General features: G+C 49.0%; 1 protein-coding gene across 1 annotated transcript; it reads right to left on the minus strand.

Moving 5' to 3' along the window:
* VAX2 (ventral anterior homeobox 2) lies at positions 1-26,554 on the minus strand. Its single transcript, XM_052649678.1, has 3 exons — positions 26,317-26,554; positions 6,766-6,953; positions 1-466 (listed from the first exon to the last, which is right to left on the minus strand). Exons 1-3 carry the CDS (start codon positions 26,552-26,554, stop codon positions 32-34), a joined length of 861 nt encoding a protein of 286 aa, XP_052505638.1. The 3' UTR covers positions 1-31.
* Positions 26,555-27,067: the final 513 nt, after the last annotated feature.

Below are 27,067 nucleotides of genomic sequence, written 5' to 3' on the forward strand. Positions count from 1 at the left end.
GGGGACTCAGTGTCACGCAGGGGATGGAGACTTAAGCGCTGGCCTTCTTGCTACCGCCGCCGGGGCTGCCCACTCTCCGATCCAGCCGGCTATAGGGCTCGAAGGCCGAGGAGCCCAGTTCGTAGCCAGCAGGCAGGTCCAGGAGCGGGGCGGTGGAAAAGCAGAGCACCGGCGGAGGGGGCGGCAGTGGGGGCGAGGCTGAGGTCAGCGGGTTGAGGTGTGGGGAAGAGTTCCTGGGGTCACCCAAGGAGGTGCCCCTGTGGCCGGCAGGCAGGCCCAGTGGGCCGGGGGTCAGCGCCAGGAGGCTGGGGGCCCTGGGCACGGACAGCAGCCGGCCGTGCTCCAGCAGCCGCAGGATATTGGAGGTGGCGAAGGCCTTGGACGCCGAGGAGGATGCCCGCTTCTCCAGGTCTCTGCTCTGGTCTTTCTTCTGCTTGGTGCGGCGGTTCTGGAACCAGACCTTCACCTTGGGGCAGAGCGAGGGGAGGGGACAGGGAGTAGGGGGGAGCAGGGGTACAGTGAGAGAGGGAAGAAGAGCAGTCAGGGTGTCGTCAGGATCTTCCCACCATCAGCCTGGCTAGGGGACCAAGACACCCTGGCCCCCCACATCACGGCACCCCTCCATGGCTACCCTGACCCTTGGATGGAGGGAGGGCACAGGTGAGGTTCGCCTCTTGGCCCACACGCCTTTCACTCTTAGCCACCCCCATCTCCTCCTGTCTCACCTCCCCCTCACCCCAGCCCACCTCTGAAGGGAGCTCTCTAGCCCATCTGGCCATCCCCCTATTTGAACCTCCCGGAAGCCCCCTCCCACCCCATTACCTATAAGCACCTCTCAACATGACACCGAGTATAAGAGGACGTGTCAGGATGGTGAGGGACACTTCCAATGGCCACATTCCCCAAGCTGGGGACAGAGCGGTGCCAAACACCCCCATCCTAAATGGAGCCACCAAAGGGCAGAGACCTTTCTCAAGGCTCATGAGAGGAGGAGGACTTGCCCTCTGCCAGCACCAGGCGCCTGGCACGTAGCACTCCAACCCCCTCCTCATCTGCAGAAGGAAAGGAAGGCAAGGCTGGGGGGCAGGCGAGCTCAGTGGTCAGTTCTGCGGGCCCCTCACGGTGATGGGATTTTCTCCCCTCTCTGGGGAAGGACAGGGTGCTCCCCCAAGGAGGCAGGTTGGGAGTCCTGAGGAGGAGGGACCGACAGTTGCTCCCCAGTTGGCAAGGCTGTCAGCTGCTGCAGCACCCAGATCCATGTCCCCAGGAGCAGAGAGGCTCCCTTGCTCCTGGCTGGGAGGTTCCGGAAGGCTGGCAGCTGGCTGGGCAGTGTGCCAGCAGAGGACCGTGGAACGGAGGGCTGGGAAAGAGAAGCGTGGAGAGACCCGTTGGTGTCCTCCAGCCTGGGACTTGAAGGAGAGGTGGGGGAGAGGAGCAGGGCCAGGAGAGGATTAGGGCAGAGCTGAGCCTGCTTGGGAGAAGCCTACCAGGGCCCCTGTGGGAGCAACCGACCCTCCAGCCAAGGCCTCTGGCCCTGAGGCTCCTCAGGCCCGAAGGTGCCACCCTCCCTGCCCTCCTGGCCCTGGTGGGGGAGGGGTAGCACACTCCCCACTCCTTTCCAGAGGCTTTCTAGAGGGCTCTTCCCCTGCACGTCCCTCCAGCAATGGGTCATGCCTGCTCTGAGTGGAGGAGGGGGGAGAAGAAAAGATCTGAAATACATATGAGTTGGGTGTTTTCAACAGGATTGGACTGCTTTTCGGTAAATGAAAGTGAGCAGGGCGCTAGGGGATCTACCTGAGGCTGATTCCTGCATTCACTCACTCGCTCGTGCATTCAGCAGATGTGGACTGAGCGTCCAATCCCTGGGTTGGAAAGAGTCCCTGGAGGAGGGCATGGCAACCCACTCCAGTATTCTTGCCTGGAGAATCCCATGGACACAGAAGCCTGGTGGACTACAGCCCCTTGGGTTGCAAAGAGTCGGACATGACTGAAGCTACCTACTGCACACAGCACATGTGCCCGGCTCTGTTCTAGGCTGCAGGATCCTTGCTATGTAAGGTGGACAGGGTCGAGGGGGAGACAATGATAAACAACAAACACAAGCGAACAGGTGTGGCTGTCAGTGGCAGGAAGTGCTCTGAGCAGCATCTCTCAAATGGTTTGTGGTGAGAAGTCACTTTCTAATGTTTCCAATCTGCTGTGGACCAATACTTTTGTAAAATACAATTAAAGTGAGTTATTAGAAAAACTGCTCTGTATATTTCTAAACACGTACTCTCCATTTCTGTATTAACTTGGTATGCACAGACAACAGCTGTGGATTGGCACTTTGGGCACTCCGATGGAGAGAAAGGGGGCACAGGAAGGAGAGGAGAGGCAGGGAGGCAGTGTCTTATCAGTGGGGTGGCAAACAGGGCCCCTCTAAAGAGGTGACATTTGAAGCTGATATCAGTGAAGGGCAGTCGGGAAGGACGACTCAGCCAAGTCTGGCTGAAGGATGTGACTGTTAGTCACACTGGAATTTGACTGCTCCAGGAAGAGGTCCTGCCAGATCCTTCGGGATGTGGTTCTTTGTGTCACTGTAATCCTTTCCCCTGCTGGGAAGTCATCTGGGTTCTCAGCCAGGCACCACCCCCAGGGACCCTTGAGTTTCAGTTCTCATCTTTAAGATAAGGACAAAAATACCTGGGTTGTGGCAGAGATCAAACACGAAATCCTTGGGGCCCACACTCGTGTGAGGTGACTGCTCACCTTCCCGGTTCCTACCTCTGACCTAGAGGGGGAGGACAGACTCAGAGGCCATGGCTCCTTGCCTCTGGGCCTTGAAGATGCGGCAGGAGAGAGACTAACCGCTCCCCGCAAACACAGGGCAAGCAGGCACGAAGGGAGCGGCAGCAACGGGGCGCCACCCACCGCGGGGAGCTTTCACAGGGGCCTGTCCTATCCCGTCCTGGGTGTAACAGGGAGGGGAGGGCCTGCCCAGAACAGCACCTGGTACACAGCAGGCAGGCAGTAATACATGTGCCCGAAAGTACGGGTGAATATACCTTCCCACTGGTAAAGAGTCCACCTGCCAATGCAAGAGGCCTAGGAGACGGCTTTGATGCCTGGTTGGGGAGATCCCCTGGAGGAGGAAGTGGCAACCTGCTCCAGTATTCTTGCCAGGAAAGTCCCATGGGCAGAGGAACCTGGCGGGCTATAGCCCATGGGGGCACAAACAGTTGGAAACGACTGACTGGCTGAGCACGCACGCACATGCATGGGTGAACATGCTGAGAATTCCACAGAATTCTAGCCATATAAACCTGGCAAGTTAATTAGTCTCTCTGAGTTCTGAAATGGGAATAATATTACTCATAAAGTGATCTTTTTTTTTTTTTTTTAGTGTTTTGACTGCGTCGTGTGGCCTATGGGAACTTAGTTCCCGGAGCAGGGATCAAACCAACGCCCTCTACATGGGAAGCTTGGAGTCTTAACCATTGGACCACCGGGGAAGTCCTGAAAGCTACCTTTCTATCAAGATTAGATGAGTTAATGAACGTCCCTGCTTTACATTTTGAGCACATTATTTAATTTCTGTGTGTCTCCGTTTCCTTCTCTTTAATATAAAAATAATAAAGAGCCATTCTGTTGTACTAAAAAAAAGTACACTTAACTTTTGTCCCTGGTTCTTGGTCCAGAGCTTTTTGAGGTTCATAACCAGCCCCCTCTGAGTGCACCTGAGTTTATGCTAATGAGGTGACTCAGGGTGGACCCCTCGTTTTAGAATGGGGGTTGGTCGCAGAAAGACCAGACCTATAATTAGAGGGTTGGAACTTTCATTCCCTTCCCTCCAGGAAGCATACTGGGGCTGGAGACTGGGTTATAAAGACTCTTGAACAATGACGTTTCCTCCATGAACTCTCCCCTCTATACCTGGTTCTATGCATCTCTTCTATACGCCTATTTCTGAGTTATATCCTTTAAAATGGGGTTTCCCTGATGGCTCAGTGGGTAAAGAATCCACCTAGCCAGTGCAGGAGATGCAAGAGACGTGGGTTCTTCCCATGGAGCAGGAAACGGCAATCCAGTCTAGTACTCTTGCCTGGAAAATCCCAATGGACAGAAGAGCCTGTTGGGCTACAGTCCAAAGTGGTCACAAGGAGTCGGAGATGACCTAGCACAGCATATATGCATGCATCATCCTTTATAATAAATACATTTGTAGAAATAAATAGAGTGTAAGGAGTCTTTCTGAGTTCTGTGAGTCATTCTAGCAAATTATCAAATCTAAGGAGAGGGTGTGGGAACCCGCTTTGTGTAGCTGGTCATAACCTATAGCGTGGGTGTTACCTCCAGGAGTTAAGGTCAGAACTGAATTGAGCTGTATTGTTGGACACCCAGCTGGTACTGGAGAACTGGCTGCTGTTGGTGTGGGAACATACCACATAGTGTCAGAAGTGGTGTCAGAAGAAAAACCTCACACCTGTTCTACGAGCTTGCGGCGAGGGCTAAACGAGTTAGAACACATCTAGCTCTTAGAACAATGCCTGGCACACAGGGAACTCTCAGTGTTAGTAATACTGTATATCGTCTGCCAACTCCAGGACCAGGGGAAGAGGAAGGAGGCTGGTGAGAACAATCAGCTGGTTGAGGGTTCTTTGCGGGTCCATGGTGTGCCCAGTTGCATGCTGGGCTCCCCAAGGAGGCCTGAAGAGCAGACGTGCCCTTCAAATACATTCTTGTTTTCGGGAAAGGCATACAGGTTGGTGCCCACCACACCATACCACACCATACCACACCACACCCCCCCCCCCCCAACACTTTACAGGTCAAGCCATGTGGAACAGGTCTTGCAGTGACGTCAAGAAGCCTCAGGGAAGGCTTCCTGGAAGCGAAGGGACTTGGCTTTGACCTTAAAGAACAGATAAAGGTGGCCTGTACTGGCGGGGCAGGGAAGGATGAGGACTGAGGAGGAGTTGCTGGCCTGGGCATCTGAGGTACCCTTGAGAAGAAAGTTTCAGAGGTGGGGAGTTGGGGGGTAAACTACGTGAGGCCAAGGGAAATTAGGCCAAACAGGAGGAGGACCCTGTGCCTACACCTCAGACCCTGGTCTGAGGGGGTTTCCCTGACTCCCTCTACGAGCTCTGTCCCGCCTGGCCACTGAACGAAGCCTGGCTGTCCAGCCCAGCTGAGCTCAGCTAGAGAGAGGGCCCAGCTGCCCCAGGCCATCTGCGGGGCTGTTTGGGACTCTACAAGGGCGGCTTGCAAGAGAGCAGCCCCTCCCAGCCGCGATCCAGACCTCACTGCCGGGTTGGGTAGGGGTGCCAAGGCCAGGGCAGCAGCGGGTGGCATGAGGAGAGCCTCCCCAGTCCTCCCCAGACCCATCTGCTTCCTTCTCCTCTCCTTCCTCTCCTCTTCCCTTCATGCCTCCTGGTTTGGCCCTTTTGATACATTTATTGGTACCTCAAGCCCTTTACCTGTAGCTAGACTTAAGAGTCTCTGAGTCTCTTTTTGACAAGCTCCAGCGTGGTTGCCCAGTATACAGGCAGCATAAAGGGGCCAGATTGCTTGTCCAAATTCTAGTTCTGGAACTTATTCGTTGTATGACCTTGGGTATAATAACCTCTCCCGGGTAAAATAGGATATTACTGGTTGCTACAATCACAGGGTTGTAGGGGTTAGCAAACTAACATAACTGACTTGGAACAGTGCCGTGGCACAATAAGTATTGGGGAAGTATTATTATTATTCTACTACCACTTTTTTGTGGACTGCATTGCACGCCCTTACAGGATTTTAATTCCCAAGCCAGGGATTGAACCCAGGTCACGGCAATGAAAGTGTGGAGTCCTAACCACTGACCCCCAGGGAATTTCCCACTACTACTATCATTATTATTTAGATCTATTAGTTTGAATAATACCGCTCCAATACTTTGGCCACCTGATGCAAAGAGCCGACTCACTGGAAAAGACCCTGACGCTGGGGAAGATTGAGGGCAGGAGAAGGGGGTGACAGAAGATGAGATGGTTAAAGAGCATCGCTGACTCAGTGGACATGAGTCTGAGCAAACTCTGGGAGACAGCGGAGGACAGGGAAACCGGGCATGCTGTAGTCCACCGGGTCACAGAGTCAGACACAACTTAGTGGCTGAACCACCACCACCACCAGTCTGAAATGCCTCCATTCACACAGAGTAGGTGCTCAGGTTACAAAAGTCTTTCCTTTGGGTCGGGCAGACCACTGCTAAGTGCTAAGCCCTACCTGGGTGAAGGGGGAGTTCAGACCTTTTCTCTCCAACAAGAGGTTCTAAGGCTCACTGGGATGAAGGGAGGATGGGAAAAGGCCCCGAATGTGGAAATGAGAGGTCCCCAACCCCCATTTGTAATGCCTCATCTCTTTCCTGAACCTGTGCTCCCAGCAAGCCAGCCCTGCCCCATGCCTTTCTGCAGGCTCCCTCCTGCACCAACAAACACCCCCTTAAGCCACTCCCTGCATCTTGAATGTCCCTCTCTCCTATCTCTCTGGCCTTTCCCCAAATTCCATCCAAAGGGCCTGATGGATCCAGAAGTGCCCCCCGACCCCACCCCCACTGGCAAATGCCAACTTTCTCTTGTCAGCACTGTGTTTATTTGCTCTGGTTTACCAGTAACTTTAAACCTTTCCCTCATAGATGTCTGAACTCCAAGCTGGGTTTCCAGGCAGCAGCCCATGGGCCTCACACCCCAGGGCGCTCCTGGACTGCCAGGGTGGCGGTGGAGCAGGCTGGCCCTGCCCTTTTACCTGGGTCTCGGAGAGGTTCAGCTGGTGGGCCAGCTCAGTGCGCTCACGGCCCACCACGTACTGGCAGCGCTGGAACTCCATCTCCAGGCGGTAGAGCTGCTCGGCCGTGAAGGATGTGCGGGTCCGTTTGGGCCGGTCCAGGTCCAGGCCCTTGGGCAGGACAATTTCTCGGATGGTTCCTTTGGCATCTGCAGAGGTCATGAATATTAGTTCACTAGTTAAGGGTGTAACCCACCAATGAACATCTTAATTAGAGGCTGTGTGGGACTTTCCTGGTGGTCCAGTGGTTAAGAATCTGCCTGCCAATGCAGGGGGACACAGGTTCGATGCCTGGTTCACAAAGATCCCATATGCCTCAGAGCAGCTGAGCCTGTGGGCCACAGCTACTGAAGCCTGGGCACCCTAGAGCCTGTGCCCCACAACAGGAGAAGCCATCACAATGAGATCCTGAGCACCGCAACTGAAGAGTAGCCTCCTGCACGTAGCAACGAAGACCCAGTGCAGCCAAAACCACAATAAATAAATAAACAAAAAAAGAGGTAGCATGATCTGATGGGCAGCTCCTCAGTTCTGGGCCTGGCTGTGTGACCTCTGACAAGCTGCTTACCCTCTCTGGGGCCAGCCTCCTCAATCACCCAATGCAGTACATTGTGTCTAATAGGTATATGTATGTGAATGGGCCTGGGTACAAATGAAAGGTTTATCATCCAGCCTGGGCAGAAGGGACTCACTCTGTCCCACCCAGGGTTCTCTTCCTCGGCAGAATAAGAAACAAATGTAAAGAGAAAATACCAAGTCCTCAAGAGCAGAGGAAAGGATGGTTTAGAATTGGATATGATCAATCAGATAAGGCTTACTGGAGGAGACGTCCAGAGCCAGGTCTTAAGCCGTGTGTGTGTGTGTGTGTGTGTGTGTGTGTGTGTGTGTGTGTGGTGGGTGATGCCTGGGTGCTCTATCCACAGACTCTCTTGGGGTCCCTGAAGAGGCTCACTGGTGTGGGGTGGAGCTGGGATCCCCAGGAGGAGCCTGAGGACCACTGCCACCACATCAAGCTGCTGGGATGCCTTCCAGAAGGGGAATTGCTGCCACTCCCTGTGTGCTGAGTCCTGAATATCCGGGCCACCCTCCTGGCTCCTGGACCAACGTCATCCGTGCATGGCATCTCCAATATTTTGAAGCCTACTTAAGAGAGGTTGAAAAACGTGCAGCTAACATTTGCCAGATAGTTCCACTTAAAGAAACTCAGCTAAAGCAAAATTTCCTGGAGATGGGAGGGCAGATTATAAATATATACATCAGCCTTAAGTACAGGGGCAAAGATGATCCATGTTTGAGTCACACACACTGATGGCTTCAAATCTAGTTATTAGAAAAGTTTATGTCAAAAATTAGAGTGTGGAAATATGCAACATCATATTCCACGTGTGTCTGACTCTGCGACCACATGGACCATAGCCCACCAGGTTCCTCTGTCCATGGGATTCTCCAGGAAAGAACACTGGAGTTGGGTGTCATTTCCTACTCCAAGAGATCTTCCCAACCCAGGGATCAAACCCGCATCTCCTGTGTTTCCTGCCTTGGCAGGCAGATTTTTTACCACTGTGCCACTTGGGATTTACCAAACCTCCCCCAACACATGCTGTTGATAATAATAAAGCTAAACTAACAGTAATTTGCCATTACAAAGGAAGATTAGTGTCAATGGGGGAAATTACCAACTCAAGGCAGCCCTGACCAGGCACAGGTAACAAAGCAAGCCTCCAAGGTTGCAGGAACTCCACTCCTCTCCAGAGGGCGTACACAGTGAGAGTTTGCAATGTGGTCAGAAGCTTTAGCAGCCTTGGCCGCTCATAGTAATAGCTGACACCTCTGCAATGCATGCTCTGGGCCAGGCACCGATTTAAGTGCTTAAACCTTCCCCATGTCTCAGTGAAGTTGGAATTGTGATTATCCCCATTTTAGAGATGGGGAAATGGAGGAACACATTATAAGTACCTACCCAAGATCATACTGACAGTGTTTAAAAAACTCTAAAAACACCTTCATTTTACTTGATGAATACCCTCTTTTAGCAATTCTTAGTGATTCACTTAATAGGTTATAGTGAAGAAATAGGTTATAGACGTCATGGGTAGAAAATGGAATCTTCTGACAGGCTCATCATTGCCCTGGAAGATGTAGGAAAGGAATTGCATTTGGGAGGTGCTGCCTTGTCAAGAGGCTCCTTGTGAGCCATAAGACTACAGAACCTAGTTTTAGAATCCCTGTTCTAGAGGGTGAACCTGAGACCTCTCCCTCCAAGTCCTGTAGTATATTTTACGAGACTGGTTCTGCCTACCTCCTACTAGGGCCAGTTAATGTTCCCTCCTCCAGGAGGTACTTTATTTACTTGGCTGCATTGGGTCTCAGCTGTGGTGTGTGGGATCTTAGTTCCCTGACCAGGGACTGAACCCGAGTCTCCTTCACTGCAGGGTGAATTTTTATGCACTGGACCACACAGGGCAGTCTCACTCCAGGGTGCACTTCGGCTCTTCATAGGCTCCTGGTTCGGCTCACAGGTCACACCCCCGATCTCAGAGGTTCAAACACCTTCGTGTTCTCAGTCAACCATCAGGGAGAAGGGGAGACGCAGTCATGGCCCAGAGGCTGTCCTCCCCCACCACTGGGCTGGCCTTTCCAGGGCGCTGGGCAGGACATGGATGGGAGCCTTGCTCTCAGCGGGTTGGTAGAATCAGGCTTTTTTTTGGACAATTCAAGCTTCCCCCCTCCAATACTTTCTACATTTCAAAATGGTGGGTTAATGTTTGTGACCCCATTGTGACTGGGTCCCCTTTGTTCAGGTTCTACTGTTTCCAATTGTGAAATCAGGCTCAGAACTTTCCTCACAACACCCAATGAACCCATCTCCAAAGGCATGGATTTTATTAAGAGTACCTTGGGGGGTGTGAAGAGGAGAAAGGGTGATGGATGTCATATATGGTGCTGGAAGCTTCACATCCTCTTCCGGGTGAGCCTCTTGGAGCCCACCTGAAGCCCTGAGCTTGCTCCTGACCACTGATGTCAAACCATACAGCCCTTCCCCTCCTTTCCTCCTTGTAAAGAAGCTAACAGGGGCATTCCTGCCTCAGGGAGCAGCCGAGGGCAGTCCTCCTCCACAGGGCCAGGACAGGCAGGAGCATGGAACAAGCACCTTAGACTTGTCCCCAGATATCCCCAAAGTGAAAGTTGCTCAGTCGTGTCCAACTCTTTGCGACCCCTTGGACTATAGCCTGCCAAGCTCCTCTGTCCATGGAATTCTCCAGGCCACATACGGAGTGGGTAGCAGTTTCCTTCTCCAGGGGGTCTTCCCAACCCAGGGATCAAACCCAGGTCTCCCGCATTGTGGACAGATTCTTTACCTTCTGAGCCACCAGGGAAGCCCAAAGGGCCGTACAAATGAGCACATGAAGAGAGGTTCAACATCACTAGCAATCAGGAGAAAACAAATGAAAACCAGGAGAAAAATGATTAGAGGAGCGAAAATGAAAAAGAGTGAGAGTGCCAAAGGCTGGTGAGGACGCCAGGAAACTAGACGCCGCGTTCATTGCTGTTGGGAATGTAACATGGTGCAGCCACTTTGGAAACTGACTTTTAGGAAAGTTCCTAACCTATATTGACCATGGAACCCCGGAATTTCATTCCTAGGCATTTAACTCAGAGAAATGAAATCTTAGGTTCACATCAAACCTACGGGGGGGGGGGGGGGGGGTATTCACAGCAGCTTTATTTGTAACAGCTCCCAAACGGGAACAATCCAGGTGTTCCTCAATGGGTGAATGGATAAACAAACCGTGGTACAACAATGACTACACAGACACAACAATCTGGATACATCTCCAATTAAATTACACTGAGTGAAAAAACCCAAGGCAGTCCTTCAGATTATGTACTGTTTGATTCCGCTTATGTTACATTATCAAAATGACAAAGTTGCAGAGGTGGCAAACAGATGTGTGCCGCCAGGGGTTAGGGAAGGGAGGCTGTGAGTACAAAGGATGATGTTTCTTGGTGGCGTCAAATCAGTTCTGAATCTTGATTGTGGTGGTGGTTATATGGATCTGTAAGTATAATAAAATGTCACCGTACTATATATAAAGAAAAAAGTGTATGCAAAAAAATGGGTGAAATCTGAGGAAGGTCATTAGTCTAGTTAATTATATTGAATTAATGTCAATTTCTGGATGTTGATCATGTATTATAAGATGTCACCATTGTGAGAAGCTAGGTTGTAGATACATGGGGCTTTTCTACCATATTTGCAACTTCTTGTGATTCTCTTACAATTTCAAAATAAGACATTAACAACAACAACAAAACATGCCAAGAGGTTAGAATGATGTTTTGTCACAGAAACTGAGAAATCTGTTTGTGGAAAGAACACAATAGCAGCTGCTCAAGTGCCTCTGCGTTTCACTCATCGTTTGTAAGATGATTTAGAATGATACGTAAATAAATCTTTGTCATTTCAAAAGTTATGCTGTTATTTTAGTGTTTACTAGAACAAATTTAAATCTATGATTTTACATATTTAGCATGAAGCTAAAAGTGGACATTTCGTTTGAAAATATACAATGTTCTTTCCACAAACAGATTTGTCAGTTTCTGTGACAAAAACATCATTCTAACCTCTTGGCATGCTTTGTTGTTGTTGTTTGCTAAAATACTAAGGAAATAAATGAAACATGGAGATAATAGAAATGGTAATGGTGGGATTCAAATTACTGAATGTTGGGAGAAATGAAGTAAGGAGAATGCAACTAGGGCCATGTACACAGAGTGACAGGGTTTATGATAAAGGGAGCATTCTCTATGTCCAGTCTCTCAACGCAGTTAAGTAGATTGAGGACAATAAATTATCCATTTGGAATAAAATTAGGTTAAACTCATGTCTCACACCATAGAGAACAATGTTTCTAATGGAACAGAAAGCAAACTGTAGACTATAAAATGCTGAAGGCATTACAAGAAAATATAAAAAGCTATTTTTATGATCCTAAGCTTGGGGAGAGTTTTCCAAGCAAGATGCAAACCTGGAGTGTAAAGGAAAAACAAAGGATGTTATTCAACTATATTAAATCTAAAAACTTTACATGACAAAAGCATCAAAACCAAGATAAAATACAAAATACGTAATTGAAAATCTTTTTTAAAAGGCCAAGAAATAATATCCAGATATATAAAATACAATTAGGAGTAATTATTTTAAAAAGGGCAATAGTCTAACAGAAAAAATGGCCAAGTAATTTTTGTGAGCTATTCACAGAAAAGATATCCAAATGGCCAATAAATATGTGAAAAGATGAACACAGCTTCACAGTAATCAGCATAATGCAAGTCTAAGCAACAATGGATACTTTTTTATCTCCCATAAGATCAGAGAGACATCAGTAGATGATTAATAAAGCAAATGCACTGTTGGTGACTACACTCCCATTAACTGCTGGTAGGACTATAAACTGTCACAGTCTTTTAAGGCTGCCTTTGTCAAGTTTATAGAAGCACATAACTATTGCCCCGGCAATTTTATTTTAAGCATAGATTCATGTGCTCCAAGGTATACATAAGGATGTTTGCTGCAGCACTGTTCAAAATGTTGAAAATTTGAAAGCATCCTGAGTGTTCCCCTTAAGGGATACAGATGAACAAGTTATGATACATTCATGCCATTCATATTTTACAAAATATCATGTAGCTAAAAGAATGAGACAGTATCCATATAAACTGACATTAAGTGAAAGAAAGTAAGTAGTACTATCCCATTTATGTAAATAAAACAACTGTATATATTCAACCACTCAACATAAATATGAAAAATGTCAGTTGCTCAGTCGGTCCGACTCTGCGACCTCCTGGACTGCAGCCCGCCAGGCTCCTCTCTCCATGGGATTCTCCAGGCAAGAATACTGGAGTGGGTTGCCATTCCCTTCTCCAGAGGATCTTCCTGACCCAGGGATTGAACCCAGGTCTCTTGCATTGCAGATAGATTATTTACTGTCTGAATCACCAGGAAAGCTGTAAAGCTTTCACCCAGGAAAGCATTTGCCTACTATGTGCCGAATAGTATTCTTGTGTTTGGGGATATAGAAATGAGCAAATTTGACAAGGTTCCTGTTCCCATAGACCTTGTACTGGGGAGAGAGACAGATAATAAATTAAAAAATGAATATGTAGAGACTTCCCTGGCGGTCCAGTGGCTAAGAATCCTGCCTTCCTGTGCAGGGGATGTGGGCTGGATCCCTGGTCAGGGAACTAAGATCTCATGTGCCAGAGAGCAACTAAGCCTGAGTACTGCAACTACAGAAGCTCACACACCCCAAGGAAGACCCAGTGCAGATAAACGAAACAAAAACAAAACCAAACCAAAAAATCTAATATGTAATGTAATGATAAATACTGTGAAGAAAATAAAACAACGGGATGTTTCTCCAAATAGCCAACATCCAATAGTCAGTGTTTCTGTGCTTGCTGTTTTAGCTAGAACCAGCAGAGGAGACCGCTCATCAAAGTCAAGCTAATGGATAAACCAAGGATGCTGCTCACTAGTGTTTCCAATTCCTTCCAAGCACACGGTAGGATTGCATTCATTTTCTGCCCTTTGAAATCAGATATGGCCACACGATTTGTTTTAGTCAAGAGGAAGGGATGCAGTCACTTTCAGGGAACATGTCAAAAGCCAGGTCTTGATTTCCCACCTCCCCTTCTCTCTACTGGGATGGTCACAGAGGCAGAAGCCAAGCTGGAGCTTCATCAGCCTGGGTTTCTGAGTACCGAGACAAGCCCCTGCCCACTTGTGATGGACTTATCAAGTGACTTAGAAATATATTTCTTTGTTAAACCTCTGAGATTTGAGGTTGTCCCTGCAGCAAAATCTAGTCCCTCGTACTGACAGAGCACTCTTCCCTGAATTGTTGCTTTTCTAGGTGGAGTTGTGTGTGTGTGTGTTGGCGGGGCGGGGGCGGGGGGGGGGGGGCACCAGGAAGGAGGGACAGCTTAATTCCAGAGCCTCTAGGTGGGTAGGGTCTTGTTAGGGTGAAATGCATGAGTCTAAGTGGAATGAAGGCTGAGTTTTGCTGTCCTTCAGGTCTCCTCAAAGAGGGGTGAGCCTCAGGGGTACCAGGGAGAGTGAATTCCACCCAAAGATCCTTTGCCACAGGAGAGGTGGTGACTTCTGCCTGATTACAGATAGCTAATGCTCTTGACCTCCAGCACCAAAAATGACCCTCTCCCACTACCTCTCCCAGTAAGCCCTCTCAAAGCCCTGCCCAGACTTCATCCAGGTAGCACCCAGGCAGTTCCTTTACATGATAAGCTGTTAACACACCGATTTTTAAATGTAACAATGTCCTTCCTGCCTTAATCTACAAATGAAATCTAATCACTATGAAAATTCCTTATAAAAAAACCTAATTCTCCAGTTTACTGGAAACATTGAAAATGGAAGAACAGTTGAGAAAAAACGTGCAAGAATGAGGAGAGATTCTTGCATTACCGTCACTGCAAAATATATTACAAATCTACAGCAACTAAACTGGTGATGCTGGCACGCGAGTTATGAAGCAATTCCACGCCTATATGGGGAACTGTGATATTATCAAGATGAAATTTCAAATTAGTTGGAGGAAAGACAAGATTACTCAAGACCTGGCTTTTGGACAGTTAGTGCATCATCTGGAATAAGTCATTTATCTCACAGTGCATGCAAAAATATATAGAAGATGGATTAAAACTTTAGATGTAATAAATCTCTGAAAGTGGGATAAAAACACTGATGAGTTTTAAAAAATAAATAACAGATTTGAGTACCTAGAGAAAGAAACTGCTGCAGGAGGAGAGAGAGTTAAAAGAAAAGTGACAGGTTGGGAGACTATTAATAATACATGCAAAACAGCCTTAATGTCTAGTACACACACAGCCTTTATAGTCTAACGAATAAAGTCAAGCAGTCTAGTAGGAAACTGAACAAATTATATGAAAGGGTTACTAAGAGAAGAAGAAATACTAGTGGCTAATAAATATGAAAAAATACACTCAGAGGGACTTAGAGAAAATGAAAGTTAGAATAAAAAAGAGATAAATTTTTTTCAGATACTTAATCAGACTGGGAAAATTGTACTGGCAAAGGTGAGTGAAAATAGGTTTTCTCAAGCTCTATTGGTGAGAATACAGGTTAATAGACGAAAAGTTTTTCTTGAAGGACAATTTCACAATGCCTAGCTAAATTTAAAAATGTATAGTTCTTTTGTTTCAGAAAATTTAAAGAGGTTTCTACCCCAGAGAAATATTGTATATTTCATCAAGTGCCACTGTTTGTAGCAGTTTGTAAGAAGGGGTGGGAGAGAAGAAAAGCTGAATGCTTTTCAATAGCAACACTGTTGATGAAGCCACAGCAGAGTCCTGCCTTTGGCTGTTATGCAGACATGAACAAGAATGAGGTACATCTTCATATCCTGACCTGAATGCTACGTGAAAACAAGTTCATGTGTACAAGCCCAGTTTTATAAAGAACAAAAGGTAACAGCAAGCTGTGTGCACATGTGCTTATGCTCACACAGAATGAAATCTGGCAGGGTGGACACATCTCTTTTCTGTTTACACTGTGGAGTGGAAGCTGGTCAGGAAGGAAAGCGTTCCCCGTCTTACTTCATGTACTTCTTTATTATTTGGTTTTGCAAAGACTGTCACAGTCTGCAAACAGACTATTTTAGCAGTGTGCAAAAAATCCCCCTTTCATAATATATAACTTATATATTTATGCTTTCAATTACTAAAGTAAGTCTAGGAGGTTATATCTTGGGAGTGAAGTACCTTGGGTGGGGTAAATGAAGAGTTTTCAACTTTCACTTCATTTCAGCCTGAATTGGTTTTATAATTAAAAGAATATTTTATACTTCAGAAATAAAAAGACATGAGAGAGAAAAATAAAAGACAAATTATAAACTCAAAAATTGTAACATATACTGAATTTTTGTAACAAAAAATTTAAGAGTATTCTAAATATATATAACATATACATTATATGTAATATATGTAATATTGTTACCTTTGGTTGGAGAAGAACTTTCTAGTTGAGAACTAAAACACAGAAGCCCCAAAAAATTGAGTCATAAAGGGAAAAACAAAAACCCAATTCACAGCAAGGTTAAAAAAGAAGAAAAAAGAATGAAAAAGATCTGGGGATGTTTGCAACACAAGTCCCAGAAAACGGGATCATTTTCTTTCTACATAAATATACTAAAATATGTGTATATTTGTATGTCTACATATGTTCGTATATGTTATATATTTATGTAGTCTATAAATAGTTTACAACTATAAAAAAACAATGAGTAAGCCAATAGAGAAATGGCTAAGCATATGAATGAAAAATTCACAGAAGAGGAAATAAACATGAAAAATAAGTATATGAAAATACACTTAACCTGACTAGTAATGAAAAACACCAGTTAAACAAGATCTTTTTTCACTTGAAAAGATTTTTCTCTAAAAGACTAAGTACATCCTGGGTTGGGAGGATGTGGGGGAGAAATGGTATATTTATACACAATCTCCAGGAGTATAAATTAGTACATTTTGGTGTTTACAAATATCAATCACAATTTTAAGTGTATACACTTAGATTTTAAAATTTCACTTCTAGGAGCTTACCCTGTAATTATATGCATACCAGATATATGTGAAATGATGTTTATTATTCTAAAATTGTTATCATGAGAAATTTCAAACATACAAAATGAGAGAAAAGAGAGAAAAAAAAAGTATAATGAATTGTGATATACCTATCCTCCAGCTTCAACAATTATAAACTCAGTAACAATCCTAGCTCTTTTATCTCCCTATAATTTTAAGCAAATCCCAGTCACCATATCATTTCATCCAGAAACATTTTTATAAATGTTTTTATAAATCCTTTTATAAGTATCTTTAAAAAACAATCACAATAATACTGTCACAATTAGAAACATTAACAACCATTCCTGAATATAATAAAATGTCTCACTTGTTTTCATATTGTCTCATGAGACTTTTTTAATAAATCTGTTCAAATTAGGATACAAAGCATTGAAGCATTGTTTATAATTGTGAAAAGCAGAACCATCCTAAATATCCATCATCAAGGGACTGGTTAAATAAATGTTATTATACGTGCATAATATAGTATTATGCTACTGTTAAAATAATAAGGCAGTTCTAGATTGAAAGATATCTATTAAATGAAGAAAAGTTTGCAAAAAACCTCACTCTTGCAATCTATAACTTATTTATGTTTTTCAATGTCTAGGGAAAGTTGGGGAGATTGCAGCCTGGGAGTAGAAGTGTATTATGTGGGGGAAATGAAAAACTTGTAACTTTTACATGATATAGCAAAACGGCATGGATTGGTTTTGTAATTAGAAAGAGATTTTATACTTCAGAAAACAAAAGACATCAGAAAAAAAAGGACAATTTTTAACCCCCCAAATTGCAACATATATTGAAAGCAATGAGCCACTGTCCAAAATACAGCATTTCTACAAATCAATAAGGAAAGGAATATTTGAAAATTAAAATGGTCACATGAAATGAATTAATAGATAGCAGAAGAAGTGCAACTGGCCAATAAACATGAAAAGATGCTCAACTTCACTGATAGTCAAAAAAATAAAAATTAAAATGCCAGTGAGGAGCTTCTTAGCAAAGATGTATAAGATATATAATGTCTAATATGGGGAGAGGGCAAAGGTGGGGGTCTAAATTGCTAAACTTTTCTTCCCCTGAAAGAACAATTTAACATCTATCAAGATAAAAAGTGTGAACTGTGATAGCAAGACTTGGGGATACAAGCACTTTCAGGCATTGCTAAGGGGAGTAGGTACCATCTTATTGAGGACCCTTGAGCATTATCTCGGAGAAGGCAATGGCACCCCACTCCAGTACTCTTGCCTGGAAAATCCCATGGGCAGAGGAGCCTGGTAGGCTGCAGTCCATGGGGTCGCTAAGAGTCAGACATGACTGAGCATCTTCACTTTCACTTTTTACTTTCATGCATTGGAGAAGGAAATGGCAACCCACTCCAGTGTTCTTGCCTGGAGAATCCCAGGGACAGAGGAGCCTGGTGGGCTGCCGTCTATGGGGTCGCACAGAGTCGGACACGACTGAAGCGACTTAGCAGCAGCAGAGCATTACCTTTCACATTATAAACACAGGTACTTTTTGACCCAGTAACCTACTTTCAGGAACTTCTCTGACAGATAAGACCCACACATGTGGAAATGACCAAGGGACAAGCATATTTAATGTAGCATTGTATATAATAACAGAAGATAAGAAAAAAGCTAAATGTCTACCATTAGGGCACAGGTGGTATAACATACATTATGGTCTACCCAGTCTCTAGAAATGGAATACTATGCATCTGTAAAAAACTAACAGAAGTTCTTTATACCCTAAGATACACTGGTAAGTGAAATTAGCAAGGTGCAGGAAAATATATATAGATACCACCATATGCATAACAAGCGAAAGGAAGAAAAAATAATGTACTGGCTGACAGAAGCATAGGAATGATTTGGAATAACATATTGGAAAGCAGTAAATAATGGCTGCCTTTGAGCCCAGTGGGAATTGGAGGATGGGGAAGAAGGATGGGAAAGAGATTTCTCATGTGTACTTAAAACAACTTTTTGATGTTTGAATCAAATGAATTACTATTTTAAAATTAAAGGAAACACATTTAAAATGTGCAGAGTGTAACTTTTTTCCACATGAGTTTTCAATCAAGCTTTTAATGAAAAGATCATAAAATAACAATATCTCATCACTGTACATTAAGACTGCAGGCTCTGAATGGAGAGATCAGTGACCAGCTTTGACACTTGAGGGCTGTGCACCTGCAGCTCTGACCTGAAGCAGCAATTCCACTGCTAGGAATCTATCTTTAGGAAACACTCAAGGGCTCAAAGACCTGGGCATTGGGAGTTCATTTCTCAAGCTCTCAAACTTTCCCCAGTAATTGAAAAAAAAATTAATATGTAAGTTATATATTACAAAAGTAAGATTTTCTGCAAATTGCTATTTTTCATTTGATAAAATTTATTCAATAAATATCTTTCCATCTAGAAGTGCTTTCATTATTTTTAACAACTGCATTATGCAGCTATAAAATGCAGCTATAAAAAAATTTTATTTAACCAGTCCCTTGTTGGATATTTAGATTGGTTTTACTTTTTCACAATTACAAAGCTTCAATGTACCAGAGGAAAACAACAGGTACATCCTTCTAGAGGATATGAAAATCTGCTTTCCTCCTCCAAAGGAGTACTGTGCAGAAAGGGAACAGTGTGAAATGGCTGGGTGGAAAGGATGAGGGGGTGGGGCAGGGTTGAAAATTTTGTTTTTAATGGTAAGTTGCAAGACAGCTTATGTAATGTGTATATAAGAGGGGAGAAATCTACTGATGCACACCTGAACTTAGGAATGGTGGCTATTTCTGCGAGCTTTCAACCACCTTTTTTTTTTTTTTTTAAATCTTGAGACCTATTGCTTTTTTTTTTCTTAATTTTTTTTTTCCATGTGGACCATTTTAAAAGTCTGTTGAATTTGTTACAGTAATATTTCTGTAAACGTTTTGGTTTGTTTTTTCACAGGCCACCAGGCATGTGCGATCTTAGCTACCCTACCAGGGATGGAACCCGTATCCCCCCTGCATTAACCGCTGCACCACCAGGAGAAGTCCCCACACTGCTTTTTGAATTTAAATGCTCCACCTGTTTTGTTCCCATCTATTTTGTGAGCGTGGTCTTACTTCTTCGCTGGGTGTCTTCCACCCGTTGAGCCCTGGCTGCCAGCAGCTCTGCGGTGGTCGGTGGGACGAACAAAACACAACAAACCTAACTTGAATCAGCCCGTTATTTCGAGCTCCAACCAAGGAATCGAGGCCTGTGGAGTGGGCGGGGAGAGGGCGCAGATTTACCTAACTATTACTATTTCCCTGGTTGGCTCTGCAGCGGAACCTCCCTCAAGCAGCTGCGGAGAACCGGGAGACTCACTACCGCCCTCCGCCCTCCGGGCCCTGCTCTTGCCCGGCCTCCTCGTCCAGACGCTGCCTGCCTCCAGACTGCCTCCGCGGCTCTGGGGATCCAAAGAACGAGTAAAAAGAACCACATTTGAGCTTTTTCAGGTTTTATATTTCGGTGGCCCTCGAAGTTGACGATTGCACAAAATTCCAAAAATAGGGCGCCGTCAGCTTTCTATTTTAACAGTTATTCTGTGCTCTGGCATCATCGCCGTTTCATGTAAGGAAGGCCTTTGTAACGTCAAAGAGTAAGGAGGTCACTGCAGGCCAGACGTTCTTCCCGGGGAGGGGCGTTGCGGCCTCCTACCTAGTGAAACATGAGATTGGTTTTGCTTCCTCTAATTCTTTCGGCAGATATTTACGGAGTGCCTACTGTGTGCACACGGAATGCGTCTGGAGAGATCGCTAGGGTTTGGCGGGTGCGGTGTCCACCTCCTACGTGGGCCCTGCGCGGCGTCTAGGGGACCCGGCCCCAGTACCCTCCTTCCTTGAATTATTCGCCTACATCGCTCCCTCGCCACCCAGGCCCTGCCGCCACCACGGCGGGGCCAGGAACCTCGCATGTCCCGGCTTTCCAAATGGTCTCAGAGCCAGCAGCCCCACCGCGTTGGTCTGGCACGTAGTAGCTCAGTCGCTCAATCGTGTCCGACTCTCTGCGGCCCCGTGGACTGTGGCTCACCAGGTTCTTCTGTCCATGGGGTTTTCCAGAATACTGGAGTGGGCTGCCATTTCCTACTCCACTGGCACATAGTAGGTACCCGTTAATGTTTGTGGAATCAATCAACTAGCAAGCGAAGGGCAAGATCATGGGAAAACGTGGGTGAGTTGGGTCAGGGGATCGTACTGGGGTTGGGGGTGGCAGTAGCGTCTCACAGGCGCGCCCCCTTCCCGCCCCATCCTTGACCCGCCGCGCTCGCAGCCCTGGCTTTTCCAGGTTCGCCCACTCTTCAGCTTTGTAGGCCAGATTGAGTCCTGGCGCCGCCTCCCCTTTTTGCCGTGTCCACTTCCACGTTGGCACCCCTAGCCGAGACCCCTCCAACCTCCCTCCTGGATGCGGATGGAGCGGGGCAAAACAGGCGCACAGACCACCCGGGTCCCGGGGATCCCCGGGTCGGCCCACTCGCCCCGGCGTCCCGTGTCAGAGGTTTTCACACTGGGGTACGCAACTCCTCGGGATGTACTGCTGAGAACTCGCTACCCACCTTCCGAGGAGGGTCAGGCCGATCTTTAGTTTATACTAAGCAAACAGGAGATAAAGACAAAATGCTTATGCTTCCTATACCGTCCCCCACCTCGCCGCCCATTTCAAATACAAATCAAAGAGCGAACTGAGAGGGAGCTTGGGTTCGGCCCCAGACCTGAGTCGGGCTAACTGAGGAAATGGCGTCGAGCCAACGCGAGCCTTAGAAGCCCTGCCTCGCTACAGGGGGTGCGCAGTTTGTGCGGAGACTCACCGTGTTTGGTGTAGCCGAACAAAAGTCCAGGGACGCACGCTGCAGCAGTCCGCTCCCCCACCCTCCAGTTCCCAGTACCCACCCACTGGCCCAGCCTCCCGGCCCGTCTGAGTCTGCGTCACCCGGGGGCCACCTAGAAGCTCTGACCTTTCAGGTGCGCGCGCGCGCCTCTGCTGCGCGCGGGATGCTGGCAGCGGGTCCACAGGCACCCGAGTTCAAGAGACTAACCAGGGCGGCAGCACTAGCTGAGAACCCGAGGAGCCCGGAAGGCCCTTCACAGCTCCCAGAAAATGAAAGTGTGCACGCAAGACACACCAACAGGTGTGTAGGTCTGTAGGTCTGCTTCTGGGTGTGTGTGTGTCTAGGGGGTGGGGTGGGAGCATGGATAAGAAGTAAAAAACAAAGACCCAAAATGATAGGGGCCACATAGACCCGCCTTGAGAATGTGGGTCCTTCCGCCAAAAACAAAGCAAAAGGAAAAACATAACAAACATAAAACGGAAACAATCCTAGGAAAATAAAAAAGAAACCTAATACTCCCCACAAGCTCCCAAAATAAAACTAAAACCAAAACCCCCAAAGCACAATCTCCTGCATGAATCATTTAAAGCTTTCAACCACTGCCTGGGAGGAATGGTCCCCGTTATCTCTTAACAGACTTATGTTGAGGCTCCAGTCCCAGGGACTTGCAATCCAGCGGCTCCTTCCAACAAACACTCTGGGTCAGCGACTCCATGGCCAAGATATCCCATCTGGGGAGGGGGGTGGGGTGGCAGGTGTGCCCTTGTGGAGCTGCCATGCCTTGGGTGGGAGGCGAGGATGCTAGGTCCAGGTCGAGTCATCCTGGGTCGAGGGACTGCTGTAAATCCAACTGGAAAACAGGTGATTCCGGTCAACGCTGAGCCCAGACCTGGCTGCAGAAGGGGTTTGTCTGTTCCCTGGGTTGCTACTAGCTCAAGCCCCCCAAATCCTTGGCCCCTTGCTCAGCATCTTCAAACATATCCGCAGCGTCCAAGGCTCTGCCTGGTGTATGCCATTGTGCTATTTCCACCAATACACTTTTGCAGCGCTGGTCCAGTACTGCCCTCAATTCTCAGGGGGCTAGATGCTGCTAAATTCAACCACCCCTTGCACCAAACTCACAACCACAGAGGGAATTGTTCAGCCACAGCCAGAGGCCCTGGGCAGATCCATCAGGATCCCAGGCGAAAACATTTCTGCTAGTGGGTGTTGGTGCTGCAGGGGTGAGGGGGGTAGTCATTCATTCAGTCCAAGGATTCCCGCAGTTTTCCTGTCTGCCTGTTACCAGAGGAGGGGTGCTGAGTCAGGCCCAGGGTGTCGCAGGTCTCAAGGTGCAGAAGTGTACTGGGGGCGCCTCTGAACTCTGCCTGACTCAGGCCTAGGTGGCAGTGCAGAGTTGAGGACGCCCGACTGGGGTTTTGAGACTGGTAGGTCAGAGGGACGCTTTGGGTGAGCTGGGACCAGCACTAGGCATTGTTCATAACATCTGCTGGGTGGGTGAGGCTGGTGGACGGCCATTCCGGGATCTGTCCAGAAGCGTTGCTGAATTGGCTCTGGGTCCATGTGAGAACCACCTAAGTGCATCTGCGTGTGCAGATCTGAGCATGGATTGTGAGGTTTGGGAGTTTGGGGTGAGACTTGTCCTCGCTGTTTTGATTGCAGGGATCCCTGCTCCACCGAAAAGGCAGTACCATTCAGGCTGCAGCGAACCTGGAGCTGCAACTCTCTTTCCACCTGCTTCCTGCCCACGGCTTGTCTTTTCCAAATGTTAATATAAAACAAAAGGGTCTCCCACCCCTTTCCCTCCCCAGTCAATGGGCTGTGCATGCAGAGGTGTGGGGCAGCTGAGGTGGCTTTAGGGCCCCTGTGGATGCCTAGCTGTGTCCTCAGTGGAGTGTTTGGGGTGCCTGTTGTGTGCACACCCCTGTTATCTCAGTGCCTTGCTTGTGCCCGTGTGTGGCATGAAGCGGCCTCCATTTTGAGGCAGGGGATGTAGCGGGTCGGCCTCCCTGGCTCCCTGACCCACATTTTGCAGAGGCAGGGAAACTTCGGTGATTGGTTGTGCGAGGGTTCCTCGAAGGGGATTGGGGAAGGCCGTACTGTGTGGTCTGCAAGGTGGAAGTAGGCCTCCTTTCATCAGCCAGTCCTCGTCCCCTTGGCTGCTCACCTCTGAATGCTTTACACAGCCTCTGGGGCCAGGGGTTGCGGTGGGGGAGGCCTCTGAGGAACGAGGCCCACGGCCTGAAGCAGTTTTAGTCTCCTTGGAGCTCCCACCCCTCTCATTCCACAGAATATTTATGGAGATCCCGCTGCTTGTTTGCAGTTTTATGGACAACATCTCTGACCCTGAGCACGGGCACTCAAGGAAAGAGTTATGCTTTCTTCTTCGTACAGATGAGGAAACTGGGTCACAGAGAGGCAAAGAAACTAGTTCAAGTTCAAAGGGCTGTAAGACTTGTATTCCAAATCAGCTTCACGTAATTCCAGCACCAGGCCTTTCTCTTACTCTTCTGCATCTCGGCTCTCCCTCAGCAGGTCTGCTACCTTGGGGTGGAGCCCTCAAGGGAGCAAGGGCAGAGTGGGAAGGAGGCAGAAAAAAAAGACTCAGAGAGAGTGGGCCTCTTTCCCAGAATCTTCACCCCGCCAGCAACTTAACAATGGACATGCTAACTGCCTACGCTCCCCCATTTTATGGTTTCCTCCACAGGTACTTCAGGAGGATAGATCCTCGGAGGTCAAGGGCAAAATGTACTGTCTGTCTAGAGCACACTGGAGGGACGTTCGGTGAGGGACCAGGGTGCCGAGAACGTCCTTTCACCGGTGGTGCAGGGCCTTTCATCTGACAGAGCCTTCGCCCCGGGCCCAGGGGGGCCCGGAGTGACGCAGGTGACTCTGGCTAGGAGGGATTAGCGGTAAATGACGTCCCTGGTATCTGAGGCCTGTAATAACCTCCTTGTCCTTAAATGGAAAAGGACAGAGAGATTTATGTGGGCCCTGCATTTACCTTTTATTGCTTTTAAGAGAATAAGTGCCTCCTCTGTACTCTCTTTCCATTATGTTGTCTGCGTGTAAGGGCGCTGTGGTATTGCCTACGTGAATTTGGGAAACTACACCTAACAGTGCGCACTAGCTGCCCCGCATCCAGCAGGGGGTCCAGGGACTGCTCCTGGGTGGGTGGGCTCTTGGAGGGCATCATTTTTGATCCTACCTTCTATGACTCAACTCCTGGGAGTTATGTGTCATCGCACACAGACACAAAATCTATTCCATCTGCATGGAGTTAGAGCAGAAGGGATGGTAGGTGGGCACAGAACCACAACTGTTTAGGCAGAAGGAAATGAAAAACCCACAGATGAGGTGTGAGGCGGTGAGTGTCCTTAATCTGGGAATGTGGGTTTAGGAGGCTGATTTCTCCGTTTCTGGAAGCCTTGCAGATTTCCTTAAGGGAACTCCAAACTGGCTGCTAACGCCTTGTACACAGGACACCCCACAGTCTATGGAATGGATCTAATTTAATCTCAAGTGCCCAAGAGGGCCACACACCTGTTGGAATCCCTGTTGGTTGGGGACCACCTCCCCATGCTCTGTCCTTTGACCCCCAGAGCCTGGCCCAGAACGGCACTGAGTGACTATACCTGGCCTGGAGCTTCCTGTGTTTCCTGAAGACCAGGGTCCCCGAGTCTGTGTCCAGGATGGCCACCAGGCAACTTCACACTGGGCTGCCTCCATGCTGTACCTTTAGCCCCCATTCTCAGAGTCACCCAGATTCAGCAGCTGTGGGGAAGCTGTGAGCGACCAGGCCAAGGTGTTTCCCTCTGTGTGTGGGTAGCCCAGATCAAACTCGGGGGTCCTAGCGCTGGTTTCCCTTCCCTAGGCGGTGGCCGAGGAAATCAGCTCCGGCTGATTTCTTTCTAGGCCTTCAGGCTCGCAAGAGAAGCGATCAAAAAAAAAGGGCGAGAAAAAGGCAGCGGGATTAACCGAGGGCAGCCGTTACCCTCGAGTGGCCTCCTTCCTCCTCTGGGTCTCCCAGTCCGGGACTCTGGGATGGTGGGGGAAACAGACCTCGGGCTTCGCCGCGGCCTAGGGACAGGCTTAAGGCAAGACCTCGGAATCCCCTTTCTTCTCCTATCTCGCTGGGCCAGGGCCGGATCCGGCGAAAGGCGAGCTGGGCGTGAGGCTGGCTTGAGGGGCCGGGGAAGCCGCAGCCTCGCAGCGTGGAAGCCAGGCAGAGCCGGGCACTCGGATTCTTGCAGGAAGGGAAGGCGGGGAAGGCGAGCTCGGCGGAGGGAAATGGCCGGGAAAGAAGAGAGGAGGGCGAAGGGCGAGGGAGAATCGGAGAGACGCGAGAAGCCAGGCCGTGAGAAGGCCGCGCCGAGAGCTGGCTGGGCCCAGGCGCCGCGAGGAAGTGGGAACGGCGAGAGCGAAGCCCCGGCGGGCGAGCGCGGCGCACGCCGCCCTCTGCGTTCCGGCGCCGTCTCCCGGGAGCAGCCCGCGCGCCTGTGAGGCCGGGACCGGGAAGCGGGGCTGGGCAGGGGGCGGGGAGGCGCCCGGCAGCTGAGCGGAGCCGGGCCTTCTCCCGCGGTTCCGGGCGCTGGTCCCTCCTCGCCCTGACCCCGCGGAGCGCTCGTGACGCTTTTCTCCGCACCCGCCGAGAGGGTCGCGGGGCGGGGACTCGGCTCTCCGTGTCCCGCACTCGCGTCTCGGCCCCCGCCACGGTAACCCGCCCGGGTGAGACTGGAGAGCTGAGCATCTCAAGGCAGTGAAACGGGGATCTCTTCCGTACCGCTCGCCGCTTTGTCCCTTGCACTCAGCTCAATGTCCAGCACACAATAGACCCTCAAAATAATGTTTGCTGAATGAATGACTGGACGACGATCGTCTGAACGAATATAGGACTTGGGAGGTGGAGGCTGCAGGAAGGTCGGAGGCCCCGGTGAGGGAAGGGAGGGGAGTCCAGGGGGCCAGGGCTTCGAGCCGTCCCCTTACCTCGCACCAGGATGCGGCGGCAGTGGTCTGCTTCGCCGAGCCCCGGCTGCCCGTCGCTGTCGGCGCCGCTCTCCCTGGAGCCCGCAGGGCTGGAGTCGGAGGTCCCGGCAATCTCCCTGGGGCTGCGGCCGCCCGCATCAGCGCTCGAGTCTTCTGCTCCGCCGCCCTCCCCGCCGCTCCCGCTCTGCGACTCCCGGCGTGCCGGGCCGCGGTCGCACTCGGCGCCCCCATCGCCCATGCCGGCCGCCTCCGCCGCCTCCGCCACCGCCTGGCCAGCCTGGGCCGGCCAAGCCCGCGCCTCCCCGCCCCCGGCGCCCCCCGCGCCCCCCGCCCGACTCCTCCCTCTCTGGCCCCGCCCCCGCCCGGCCGCCCCACCCCTCCCTGCTGATTGGGCCCGAGTCGGGGTTCTCCGTCTCACAGCCGCGCTAGGGAGTTGCGTTGAGGATGGGGGCGTCGTCGGCCCTCCTCTTCCACCCGTAGTCTAGCCGCACGCCGAGCCCGGCAGAGGGAGGCCGAGGAAGCCCTGGGGTACCGAGGAACGCCCTGCATCCCTCCTGAAGTTTATCAACTCCCTCCCCCAACTGCCAGCCTGCTCTCCTCCCCACTCCCTTCGTCCCCTGGGAAGCGCAGTCTTCGCACTCCGGCTCTTTCAGCGGAATCAATAACCAAAGTGCTCCAGGAAGGCGACCCCGGCGAGACCGAGCAGAAAACAGGAGGTTGGCCTTGCTCGAGTACTTGGCGGGGTAGGGGG

This window comes from Budorcas taxicolor, chromosome 11 (assembly GCF_023091745.1).
Source record: "Budorcas taxicolor isolate Tak-1 chromosome 11, Takin1.1, whole genome shotgun sequence".
Classification (NCBI taxonomy): domain Eukaryota; kingdom Metazoa; phylum Chordata; class Mammalia; order Artiodactyla; family Bovidae; genus Budorcas; species Budorcas taxicolor.

Coding starts and splice junctions, on each gene's coding strand:
- VAX2 (XM_052649678.1), bottom strand. CDS start 26,554: ATGGGCGATGGGGGCGCCGAGTGCGACCGCGGCCCGGCACGCCGGGAG. Junction 6,954..26,316: donor CCGCCGCATCCTGGTGCGAG/GTAAGGGGACGG, acceptor TGACCTCTGCAG/ATGCCAAAGGAACCATCCGA. Junction 467..6,765: donor TGAACCTCTCCGAGACCCAG/GTAAAAGGGCAG, acceptor CTCTGCCCCAAG/GTGAAGGTCTGGTTCCAGAA.